General features: G+C 43.5%; 1 protein-coding gene across 1 annotated transcript; it reads left to right on the top strand.

Annotated features, from left to right (window-relative positions):
- Positions 1-4,925: 4,925 nt before the first annotated feature.
- On the top strand, positions 4,926-11,516 carry KCNV1 (potassium voltage-gated channel modifier subfamily V member 1). The gene is made up of 3 exons (XM_059392945.1): positions 4,926-5,737; positions 6,677-7,206; positions 10,414-11,516. Exons 1-3 carry the CDS (start codon positions 5,271-5,273, stop codon positions 10,923-10,925), a joined length of 1,509 nt encoding a protein of 502 aa, XP_059248928.1. The 5' UTR covers positions 4,926-5,270; the 3' UTR covers positions 10,926-11,516.
- The last annotated feature ends 815 nt before the right edge of the window (positions 11,517-12,331 follow it).

Genomic DNA, 12,331 nt, shown 5'->3' with positions numbered 1-12,331 from the left:
AAGACTCATGGAAGATGAATAGATAGAATTTGTCAGATTTTCCTTTACCTTTAAACATAACCCAATGCAACGAAGAGGACAATGTCATTTTGTCCATACACAAAGGCATTTTTAAACATTACAATGAGCTCATCTGGTGGTCATTCCCTGGGAAATTAAGTACCCAAAGATAAGCACGCACACCTCATATAAAATATGGTCTGCATTGTTAATGAGTGATAAAAGTTAATGGGACTTTAGTGTAAGGTTATGAGTCTACACCAAAGCAATTGAAAATGAAAAGGTAGAGTTTACTCAAGTTTAAATCTATAAAGCTTTTATCAAAAGTATTTACTTGTTTTATCCCCCTACCTATTTAATTATCAAAAATAAATGTAAAGTTGTAGTATTTTGGATATAAATTAATAATGAATGCTCATTTTTCTAAACATTTTTTCAATGACTCATGATCATATACGTATAATCATTTTGAAACATTCTTATCAAAGATGAGACTTAATGATTTTAAAGAGCACCGTAATATATTATTTAAGTACATAACAGAAAAACAAATGCAATATTAATGTGAATATATTCTCATTATTTTTTCAAAAACTTAGATGAATGTTCTTGATTTTAATAAGAATTCCTAATATGCTTCAAATGACTTTTAACTTTATTTTCTTAATTGTTAGCAATAATCAATTTTTTTTTTTTTTTTTTTTTTTTTTTTTTTGTAATCTCTACCCCCAACGGGGCTTGAACTCACCATCCTGAGATCAAGAGCCACATGCTCTTCCAACTGAGCCAGCCAGGGGCCCCTATTGTTATCAATAATCAGACATTTAAAGTATGCTGGGTTTTTTTTTTTTCTTTTAATTCAAAAGTTTCTTAAAATAACTGTTAGGAACGCATGTTGTTGTTTAAAAAATTTGGAAAACTTCACAAAAATTGGAAGAATTAAAAACACTAGTTGTACCTGGAGATTTAATATTCAAATCAATGTTTGGAAGACTTGATAAATAAAGCCAAACACTAGGAAAGCATTTTCTAACAAGACTGCTAATGGAAAATCACCTCATAACAACTGAAGACTAGAGAGAATATACCCAAAGCCATTCAAATGTTGAGTTTTCACATCTCAGTACTGTACTGCCTCCTACGTGACAATCACATTCCTCCCATGCTTTGTAAGAATGAAATCAAAAGCAAGACCTCACCACCCCCAAGTACTTATCAGCAATTCTCCTTTCACTTCTTGACATATTTTAGGGTATACCTCAGGTCAAGACCAGGGACCAGGAAGAATATCCTTTGAATGGATTTATTTCTGCTTTTATCATTTCCTTTTTATTGGGATCTCTGATTCAAACCTGGGTAATCAATGGAGACGAGACAATAGATTAAAGGGAGCAGGACAGAAAAGATGGCAGACATTTCCTTTTTTTTTTTTTAAGATTTTATTTATTTATCTGACAGACAGAGATCACAAGTAGGCAGAGAGGCAGACTGAGAGAGAGGAGGAAGGAGGCTCCCCGCTGAGCAGAGAGCCTGATGCAGGGCTTGATCCCAGGACCCTGAGATCATGACCTGAGCGGAAGGCAGAGGCTTTAACCCACTGAGCCACCCAGGCACCCAGGCAGACATTTTCATTACCCAAGAGACTCTATATTTTAAAATGGGTCATTTGTGCTTATATATTCCCAGTTAACGAGTCATCATGTCTCTAATTATGATTATTTTATTTTGTGGAAATTGTTTCAATCCCCATTGAAGCCCAAATGAAAATTTTAGGCTCTTAGCGGGTGAGATGAAATCTGGAGTTCAAAAGATCCCAGTTTTGATCCCTTCATATAGTCCTTCACATATTCACTATGAAACTGGAAAACTTCCTTAGTGCCTGTGAGCCTCCAAGCTGAGATCTGTAACTAAGCAAGCATGACATTACTTCATGGGATCATTGCAAGAATTCAGATGCTTAGCTTGGGCTTTCCACTTGGAAGATGGTTATTGTTACAATTCCTTCTACAGGATACCACAAACCACAACTTAAGTCTAGGGTCCTGGTGGCAGTGGAGGAGACCTGCAAGACTCAGGCACCATTTGTTAAGTAACCTCCAAGTTACTGGAGTTGTTAATCCAAGTTGTTAACTAACCTCCTTACCTGTCCAAGATTTCCCTTCTCATTGAAAGCTGTCATTCTCCTCCGAAAGCGTTCTTCCTTCTTCACCACCATCTGTAAGGTCTAGGGTAGACCTTTAAAGTTAATCATTTGACACAAGTTATTTACACAAAGGTATGAAAAAGGCTTAACGGAACTGTGGACTTTTGCCCTTTTCAAGGGCCAAATAATTGACAACAGAGATGCTGGGGGGGTTTCTTCCTGTGTAAGAGAAGCTTGGCTACCCTAAATAAATTAATAAAGAACCGAAATGTAATGACAAAGTATTTACCAGGGTAATTTTAACTCCTCCCTATTTTCTATTAAAGAAGCAAAAGTTAACCTTCCAAAAGAACCATAACCTATAAACACTACACAGTTGTTGTTGTTTTTGTTTGTTCTTTTTTTTTTTTTTTTAATTTTTGCTGAAGTTGCTCTTCATTCTCACAGGGAAAAAACTTCATTTCCATAAGGACAAGGATCTTGTCTGTTCTTCTTCGTGGATCCATCTGAAGCACCTGGAACAGTGTCTGGTACATGGGGGATGCTCAGTAAACATTTGTTGAGAGATCAGGAAAAATACATCCTTAAACTCCTGCCCTCCTTTAGAAATTTGCAAAGATAGATTAAAAAGTAAATAAAAGCAAATACGCTTTGATTTATTTGAAAGTCACACACAAAGGAGATGTCCCAAGCATTGTTTATGACTACAGCCTTTGATAAGTAGTCCTGGTTTGAATTTGGGCTGTACGACCCTAAGTAAATCACTTAATTTCTCTGTTTTGCCTCAATATCCTTCTTCTGTAGAATGGGTATGCTGGGGCACCTGGATGGCTCAGTTGGTTGAGCGACTGCCTTGGGCCCAGGTTATGATCCCGGACTTCCAGGATCGAGTCCCGCATCAGGCTCCCAGCTCCTTGGGGAGTCTGCTTCTCCTTCTGACCCTCTCTTCGCTCATGCTCTCTCTCACTCATTCTCTCTCAAATAAATAAAATCTTAAAAAAAAAAAAAAAAGAATGGGTATGCTGCTACCTCCTAGTATTGTTATTATGATTAAATAAGGCGCTGAATGAGTAAAAGAACTACAAAATTTCCTGGCATAAAATCAGCCCCAAGTTGTTTTTTTTTTTTTTTTTTTTTTTTTTGAAACATGAAATTTTGCTAAGGAAGGCACTGAGGCCCATGAAGTAAATCACAGCTGGAGGTCCCACAGCCATCCGGCCAAGCGAGAACCAAACAGCCCGGTTTCGAGTCAGTTTATGAAAGTTTTTCCCACTGTACTAAGTAAGCTCCCTGCTCATCTCTATATATGGTCTCTAAAACTACTTGCAAAAAGAAAAAGATGTGTGCTTCACACTTTCTCACAAAGACTTTTCGAAAAATGCAAGATTCCCAGATGCTTGCTGGAAATATTGAGAAAACCCTGAACCATGCCACACAAAGCAGTTACTCTCACTACCCTAATCCTGAGTTTCGCAGACTTATGGAAAATTTATGTTCTTGAGCGTGTGTGAACACACAGCTCAGGCAAACGGGAATCCAAACAGCAATCCTTGAGGTGTCTTCAGGATGAATATAATATTCAGTCACCGAGTGCTTCTCTCTTCCTCCTCCGGTCTCACCTCCCTCGGCTCGCAGCATTCCCCACAGCTGGTGCTGGAAACCGCGAACTGCTCGCGAGTGCGGGCGGGGGCGGCCGAGGGGCCGGAGCCGGAGGCGGTGGAGATGAGGCGAGTCTGAGCAACGAGCGCAGCGCCGGCGCCGAGCTCAGCCTGGAACACAGGCTTCCCGGACCTGTCAAGTCAGACCTCACGTGCACACCAGGAGATCGAAGCAAGGCCACCTAACCAGCCGCGACCTCCGAGCGCCGCGCAGATGTGCGGGGAGCGGAAGGTGAGTCACCCTGCCCTCCTCCCCACCCCCCGCCCCGTGTCCAACAGGTTGGACGGGGCGCGACTCCAAGGGGCCCGGTGGGCACACCTCTAGGCTCACCTGGGCACCGCGCTCGGCTGCTCCCTTTACCGTGTCGGCGTTACTATTTAAACTCCTGCCCCAGCCCACGCCTTGTTCTATTCCTTGTCTTTTTGCCTTCCCTTCTAAAAGGAGAGCTCCGCTCTGGGCCGGAGAACAAGCCCAGAACGCCTGCTTTCTGGGAAACTTGGGCCGGCAGAAATGGCTAAACCCAAGGGCCCAAGGGCGCAAAGTGCCTCGATACGCGGCGGCAAACGGTGATCCCTAGTCCTTAGTCACTCACTGGGACTTCAGTTAACAGTCAAAACCAATTATCCTTATTCCTCAACCAGGAGGTCGAAACCAGAGGGAGGGAGGAGGAAATAGAGCGTGAGTGACAATCAGACCTGAATGAGAATGAATGGGAGCAGATGATGTGGCCCCCTCGCCCTGGGCACCCTCCGCCACGTGCTCACGCCCCCAGCGACCGCTCCCGGGGAGGCCTCTGAAGCCTCCGCAGGAAAAGACGACGGAGGAATACAGAGCCTCAAGTTGGAGAGAACTCAGACCCGGCTACCACTTCCCCTGCTTTCTGAACTTTTTTCCTCTTGGTCTCCTGGGCTGGAGTGAATCTTACCACCACCCCCGCCCCTGGCCGCGGTTCGTTCCCCCCAGAGTCATCTTGTCGTCCCCCCCTCCCCCCCCCCCGCTCCCTCTAGATCTCCTACCTCTCCCTCCCCGCCCGCTCCATCCCTCGGTAGCGAAGCATTGAATCCGTACACCTCCCGGGCAGGGAATCTCCAGCATAAACTTAGTAGGGGTCGGGGCGGGGGGTGGGGGCGGGGGGCGTGAGTCCGGGTAGGGCTTCGGCGCCCGGCAGGGTGCCCCGGGACTGTCCCCGCCTAGACCGCGTCTGAGCTTCCCCCCACCTCCGGCGCGACCCTTCAGCCCCGGCGCCCCGGCCCCCGAGCGCCGCGATCGCGCACTCGCCGCGCCCTAGCGGCCACAGGCGGAACGAGCACAGGGGGTGGAGAGTGGAAGGGTGCGCGGGCGGGAGGCACCCCCCTCGGGAGTCAGGGAAATCCCGGCTGCCACCAGGGGCCGTGCCACCACCCTCGCCGGACCGAGGCTTCCGGCGCGCCCCCCAACTTTGTGGCGCCCTCACTCAGCGGCGGCGGGGATGGAGCTGCCTCCCCGAGGGCGGGCGCCGCCGGACTCGCCGCTGGACAGCTGCTCCCTGACCTCGCTGGACTCCAGCGTTTTCTGCAGCGAGGGTGAAGGGGAGCCCCTGGCGCTCGGGGACTGCTTCACGGTCAACGTGGGCGGCAGCCGCTTCGTGCTCTCGCAGCAGGCGCTGTCCTGCTTCCCGCACACGCGCCTTGGCAAGCTGGCGGTGGTGGTGGCCTCGTGCCGCCGCCCCGGGGCCCTGACCGCCGTGCCCAGCCCCCTGGAGTTCTGCGACGATGCCAACCCCGTGGACAACGAGTACTTCTTCGACCGCAGCTCGCAAGCATTCCGCTACGTCTTGCACTACTACCGCACCGGCCGCCTGCACGTCATGGAGCAGCTGTGCGCGCTCTCCTTCCTTCAGGAGATCCAGTACTGGGGCATCGACGAGCTCAGCATCGACTCCTGCTGCAGGGACAGGTACCCGAGAGGCGCGGGAGGCGGGCGCAGCGGGGGAGAGGGCAGCAGAGGTAAGATAGGAGCTTCACAGGAGCCTGGCAGGATCCAGGCCTCAGAGTACCTGAGGCCATTTCTGAGCTGTTTAAGGTCGGGTGGCGGTGATGTCTGGAAAGCGTCAGAGCCACCTTTGGACTGGAACTTTTGGAACCTCTTCCTTTTTTGAATGAACGTGTGCCGATTCGTTTTGAAGGTAAAGGAGGTCAGGCCTGAAATAAATATTTGATGATGGAATAAATGAGTCAGAAAAGCTGTAATCCAAAAGATGCATGTATAGAGATGGAGGTCTCTATCATTTATCATTTATCATTTATCAGAGCTAGAACACTAGGGAGCTTTATCATTTATCAGATCTAGAACACTAACTTTATTTTCTTTTTATTTCTTTATTTTTTTTGACATTTTTTAATGTTCAGTTAGCCAACGTATAAATACATCATTTGTTTTTGAAGAACACTAACTTTAAACTTGGAGGGAGAACTGCTTTAAATACAGGAGATAAAAAATTGGTTCCTTGACTGGGAATGTTTGTGGGACTTTGATGATGACTTTGCTGTTATCTTGGTATTAGTGCTAGTTCTTCATGAACTAAGTTGTAATGTAAGTTTCCATTACACACACACAAAAGTTCCATATGGCAAACTTACGTTCTTGCATTAAAATAGATTTGTTGTATATAAATCTTTTTGTATAAACCTCCACCAAGAAAGGGTCATTTTAAAAATAATAATCCTGAACAAATTTTGAGTACTGTGGGAAGGAGACAGCCTGGGTAAAATATGAATGGACATTTCCTGCATTTTACTAACATAAAAAGCATGACCTCACTGCTAAGTTTAATTTTCTTTTGACATCTATATTTTTGAAAAGTTAGATTAATCACCAAGTTGTTTTCTCTAAAAGATACTTCAGAAGAAAGGAGCTGAGTGAAACGTTAGATTTTAAGAAGGACACAGAAGACCAGGAAAGTCAACATGAGAGTGAACAGGACTTCTCCCAAGGACCTTGTCCCACTGTCCGGCAAAAGCTCTGGAACATCCTGGAGAAACCTGGATCTTCCACAGCTGCTCGAATCTTTGGGGTCATCTCCATCATCTTTGTGGTGGTGTCCATCGTCAACATGGCCCTGATGTCAGCTGAATTAAGCTGGCTGGACCTGCAGCTGCTGGAAATCCTGGAGTACGTGTGTATTAGCTGGTTCACCGGGGAGTTTGTCCTCCGCTTCCTGTGCGTGCGGGACAGGTGCCGCTTCCTGAGAAAGGTGCCGAACATCATAGACCTCCTAGCCATCCTGCCCTTCTACATCACGCTTCTGGTAGAGAGCCTGAGTGGGAGCCAGACGACACAGGAGCTGGAAAATGTGGGACGCATTGTGCAGGTGTTGAGGCTGCTCAGGGCTCTACGCATGCTAAAGCTGGGCAGACATTCCACAGGTATTCAAATTTCAGTGATGCTTTTTAATTTGCCATTGTTTGTAATCATGTGCTTGACTACACAGTCCAAGAGAAGTGACTGTGAATTGATACTCTGAATTACCAACTCCCACCCTTTACCCAACCAGGATCTCCAAAAGGTGTTGGGAAGCAAAATCCTGAAGATTTATAGAGGAGAAGATATCTCTCCCACTCCTTCTCTCCATAAGACAAGTGAAAAACAGTTTGACTGCTTGTTAACCTCGATTTTTTTACCCAATGCTCAGAAGTTGTACAAAAATTAAAGATTACTCTGCCTGTAGAAGGTTCTAGATAAAATATGCATGAACAGCATATAAAGAGATGCATAAATTATTCATGATATATAGGGACATAAGCCAGTTTCTCTTCTGTGTCCAAGGAAGGGCTTACCCCACACGTTCCTAGGCAAAAAATAAAGTCAGCCTTGTAGGGCTTTCTTCAGCCATGCGGAAAGTGCGATGACCAGGCACTGGTGGCCATCCCATACTTTTTGAAGAGATAATAGATATATTTGCTTTGGAAGAAAGCTGAAGACACTGATTAAATGCTTTAATGCTTTAGTTAGTATCTGAGAATTTTTCTTGTCCGTAAACCTGGATGCATGAGAGAGATGGTAACAGGAATTCCTTAAAATCTAATGAAAATCTAATGAACGCTCTCCCTAGAGAAATCCTCACACAACACTCAGTTGTGCATGAAAGTTAGAGTCAAGGTCTGGGGTGGTCACACAAATCCATTAAGGATGATTCTTGAGTTCCTAAGGGCAAGAATTCTCAGTGGCTGGTCCTGTAGCTGTTGGATGTTCTGGAGTTCCCTTATGTTAGATTTTAATGAAAATAAGAACCCTTTGAAAAGCTTGTTAACAAGCAAATTCTGAGCCCCAATCTGTGATGAGACAGATTTTAATATTTGGGGGTGAGTTGAGAAGCATACATTTTAACAGGCTCACAAGGGATTTTGGTGGACTCCACTTTAGAAAACGCAGTAGGAGTAGGAGTAGGAGGATACCGTGTTAAGACAGTACATATTAACGCAATACACAAAATACAAGTAATTTAGCTAGAAAGTCCCATTACCACCTTATTTCCCTAAATATATGCCTGACTGGTCACCTAAATGAGGTTGAGGGTCATTGTCTCTCCCTCTTCATATAGGGTGAACTTAACTTCAAATATGTTTTTTCCCCACATGTCTGAAGTAATTAGGACTCCTCCTAACATAATTTCGGTAGTGTATTTTCCTAGCTAGTCTCACAGAGCAGGGATTTGATAATGGGGTTTCCAACAACTTTTAGAAGTACCATTCTTTGTTTTCTGACACACATAATAGGATGCTTTCTCCTAGTATTTATAAACTCCTTACAAGATTCGATTTAAAAACACCCAGTGAAGACTACATTTTTTCCCAAAAGAAAAGAAAAAGAAAATAATAGTAATTTACACCATGTCACCTCTTCAAAGTTTTTTTTTTTTAGTTCCAAAGCAGTACAAAGTATTAATAAAGCCTTAATTTATTGAAAGGATATGAAAGCTTACATAAATATTTGACAATTTTATGTTGTGCATCACATTTAGCAATTGATGACATATTTTCCTATGTATTAACTATAAATACAAGTTGAGAGGTATTCTAGAATAACAGGAGGACAATGGTGGGCCAGAGAGCTAAAGTGTAAATCCTGGCTGTGTAGCTTTGTACTAGACATGCCCCTTCTCTCTGTCTCAGTCTCCTCATCAGGAAAATGGCATAATAATTGCATCAATCTCATATTGTTTTTTGAGTATTATCTGAGTTAATGGATGTAGCATACAGGAATTCTGACCACTTTGTGTTTCTTTACAAAATTATTTAGAACATTTCATCTTGAAATGAAAACAGTCTACTAAACACTGTTTTTTCTCATGCTGTCAATATATTTCAGAAATGCAATTCAATGTAGACACATCAAGGCCAGTTTCCTAAAAGATATTCTAAAAAAAAAAAAAAAATCTTTTAAAGCTAAATGTCAAAATTAATGTTCCTTAATCTTTAAAAGTAGCTGGTAAATAATTTAAGAATATCTTAAAGTTTTAAGAACAAAATTTAAAAATAATGAGAGCACAAATGGGATTTTAATGCAATTTCAAATACTTGCTAGTGAATAAAGATTAAAATGATTCTAAAAGGTATTACTCTGACCTTCAGAGACAGCCTGACCTTCAGGCTGATATGACTTCAAAATTTTTAGCAGTGTTTGTGAAATCTGATGCCGGGGGAGATGCCATTTTCAACCTCTAGTCCCATGATGGGCTCATCTGACTCTCCTTAGGGCTGAGTTTCTCTGGAGATGGGATTGGACTCTCTTGGGTATCACATAGAAGTAGGGAATGCAGCAGTGCCTCATAGTGAGTGAATTTCCTAGTAGCTTCAGTCCCCCGTACCTTTTCGCAGTGAAAGAATAATCTGTATTCAGGTCTATCTCCTTACAGAAAAGCAGAAATCCTATGTACTCCAGGGAAATGTTTCCCTATAGCTTTGGTACTATGGGTGCGAATTTGAGTACATGTCACAGGAGTTCAGAAATCCCTCATGATAAGCCTTTAAGATGCCCTGTGGACGGTGAACGTGGTCTCATCTCAGTGCGGTCACTGAAGCCTAACTTGTTCCTGCTGGTTCACTTCCTTCTCCTGGTGGACACTCTTTACTGCTTCTGGCTTTCAGACAGCAATGCCCTGATTATGTTCAGCTTCGTTAGGAGGGTGAATAAAGCAGACACATAAAATGTAAGGAGACAGCATTAAACTGTGTGCCAAAGTGATGCACGGAAAAGCAGGCCTGGCCAAGTGAGGACTAAAATGTCATTCCTGCCATCATCCCCTGCCTGCCTTGTAACCTCATCTGTCACCTTTTGTGGGTGTTTCCATAGTAGGTGTTTAGTAAATGTATAAGTAGATGAATGAACCTAACTAGACTTCTTTCTATCCTTTGCAATCGGGCCCCACCAACGAGACTATGAGCTCCCCGAAGGAAAAGATGATGATGTATCATCTCGGTATCCCCAGAACACTGCCCAATGCTGGAGACGTGTTAGATGTGAAATGCATGTTTGTGGGCGGAGAGCCGGGCAGGAGAGGGGAAGAAAGGGAAATGGAAGGTGGCGAGGGGAGGAAGGGGTGCCAGTGACTGACGACAGTTGTTCTATTCCAGGATTACGCTCCCTCGGGATGACAATCACCCAGTGTTACGAAGAAGTCGGCCTACTGCTCCTATTTCTGTCTGTGGGAATTTCTATATTTTCAACTGTGGAATATTTTGCTGAGCAAAGCATTCCTGACACAACCTTCACAAGTGTCCCTTGTGCATGGTGGTGGGCTACAACATCCATGACCACCGTGGGCTACGGGGACATTAGACCAGACACCACCACGGGCAAAATCGTGGCCTTCATGTGTATATTATCAGGAATCCTTGTCTTGGCCTTGCCTATCGCCATTATTAACGACCGCTTCTCCGCTTGCTACTTCACCTTAAAGCTGAAGGAAGCAGCCGTCAGACAGCGGGAAGCTCTGAAGAAACTCACCAAGAATATAGCCACCGATTCCTATATCAGCGTTAACTTGAGGGATGTCTATGCCCGGAGCATCATGGAGATGCTTCGGTTAAAAGGCAGAGAAAGGGCAAGTACTAGGAGCAGTGGGGGCGATGATTTCTGGTTTTGAATTCACTTTCCATTTATGTACAAAAGCTTGTGTACAACTAAACCCAACTGATAAAGTCTTGATATGGATGTCTGTGTACTGTTGAAGAGTCTCTTTTGAGTATCACCCGTGTTAGTTTTTACTGATACATTGCTTGGTCTGCTAGAATAGTTCAGGTCCCCCAAACCAAGTGCACACTGAGTCTCACCACTAGTCATTTAACACAACCCAATACAAGGAGGCCAAATGTTTGAATCGTCAACTAGAAAATAAGAGTGCAATACAAACCACAAAGTTTAAAGCTTACGTATCACTGATTTTAGAAGTTCTTTGCATCACTAATTTAAGAGAATGGGAATTAAGCTGCGTAGCCCAGAGCAAAAATAAGTGAATATTTAGGAACATCCTGAACGACTTGGCTATTTAAAGACCTTCTCCAAGTAAATAAATCAGTCCTTTCTCCATCAGTTAAAGCTGTTAAATACAACAATTTTTGCAAGCAAAAATCCCCATTTGACGGCCATAGATGGTGACCCTGTCTTCTCTCTGGTGCAAACCCCTGGTCACAGAGGGACTAAGTTCTGATTCCCATTGTTACCATCTGAGGTGGGAACCCCCAAATTGCTTAGCCAACAGCAGAAGAGGCTTTATAGAGACTTCGAGAACTGTGCCTTCTCATCCTCCCCACTGATTGCATTCCTGTAGCCTACGGCAGGCGTCTTCCGCATCCCTGGGAAATCAGAGGGTCTTCAAAAATCTCTTTATTGATGTGGTGTTCAAATTGTCTTTAAAATCAAAATATAAAAAATGTGAAGTTGTGAACATCCTAAATATAGATACTGAAACTATTACATAGTCTTATTTTATAAAATGAGAATGATATGTTGACTGATACCACCAGTTGAACTGGAAGATGTTTTATTTTTTAACAAAAAATATCATAGATCTCTGAGTGCTGGGGCATACAGCAAATGTTCAGACTGCATCCATGATAATGATAGAATTCATGGACATTCTGTTGTATGATTAAAACCCAAAGCTCTACACCTAAGAATTAGTTTATGATTCCCAATAGTCTAGTGGAGGAGATTTTAAAAACTAATACCTGCATTTTCAGTGTGTTTAGTAGTGCCTCCAAGGGGATGAAATTGGTTCTTGGGGGCAAAAATATGAGTCCCTTTATTCCTAAAACAGATATATACATGCAGTACATGAATAGATTATATAGAGGATAACTATGGTGTTAAAATCTCGTGGGGTGGAAAATTAGAGGAAAAAATGCTTTGGAGGCTCTTTGCCAGGGTTAGATTGTGCTAAGAAATACACATTGAGAAACACTGCTTTAATATATGGCTATACCATAGTTCACCAAGTCTATGTAAAACAGCCTATTGTATTATGAACCACAAAAAAACAGGGAAGGGAGG

Source organism: Mustela nigripes, chromosome 3 (assembly GCF_022355385.1).
Source record: "Mustela nigripes isolate SB6536 chromosome 3, MUSNIG.SB6536, whole genome shotgun sequence".
Classification (NCBI taxonomy): Eukaryota; Metazoa; Chordata; class Mammalia; order Carnivora; family Mustelidae; genus Mustela; species Mustela nigripes.
The sequence above is the reverse complement of the archived record's forward strand: the minus strand, read 5'-3'. Positions and strand labels throughout refer to the sequence as shown.

Bases quoted from the DNA above. Each gene is read 5' to 3' on its own strand.
- KCNV1 (XM_059392945.1), top strand. From the start codon at position 5,271: ATGGAGCTGCCTCCCCGAGGGCGGGCGCCGCCGGACTCGCCGCTGGAC. The intron at 5,738-6,676 runs GTACCCGAGAGG...TTTCTCTAAAAG, and splicing joins GACTCCTGCTGCAGGGACAG to ATACTTCAGAAGAAAGGAGC. The intron at 7,207-10,413 runs GTATTCAAATTT...GTTCTATTCCAG, and splicing joins GCTGGGCAGACATTCCACAG to GATTACGCTCCCTCGGGATG.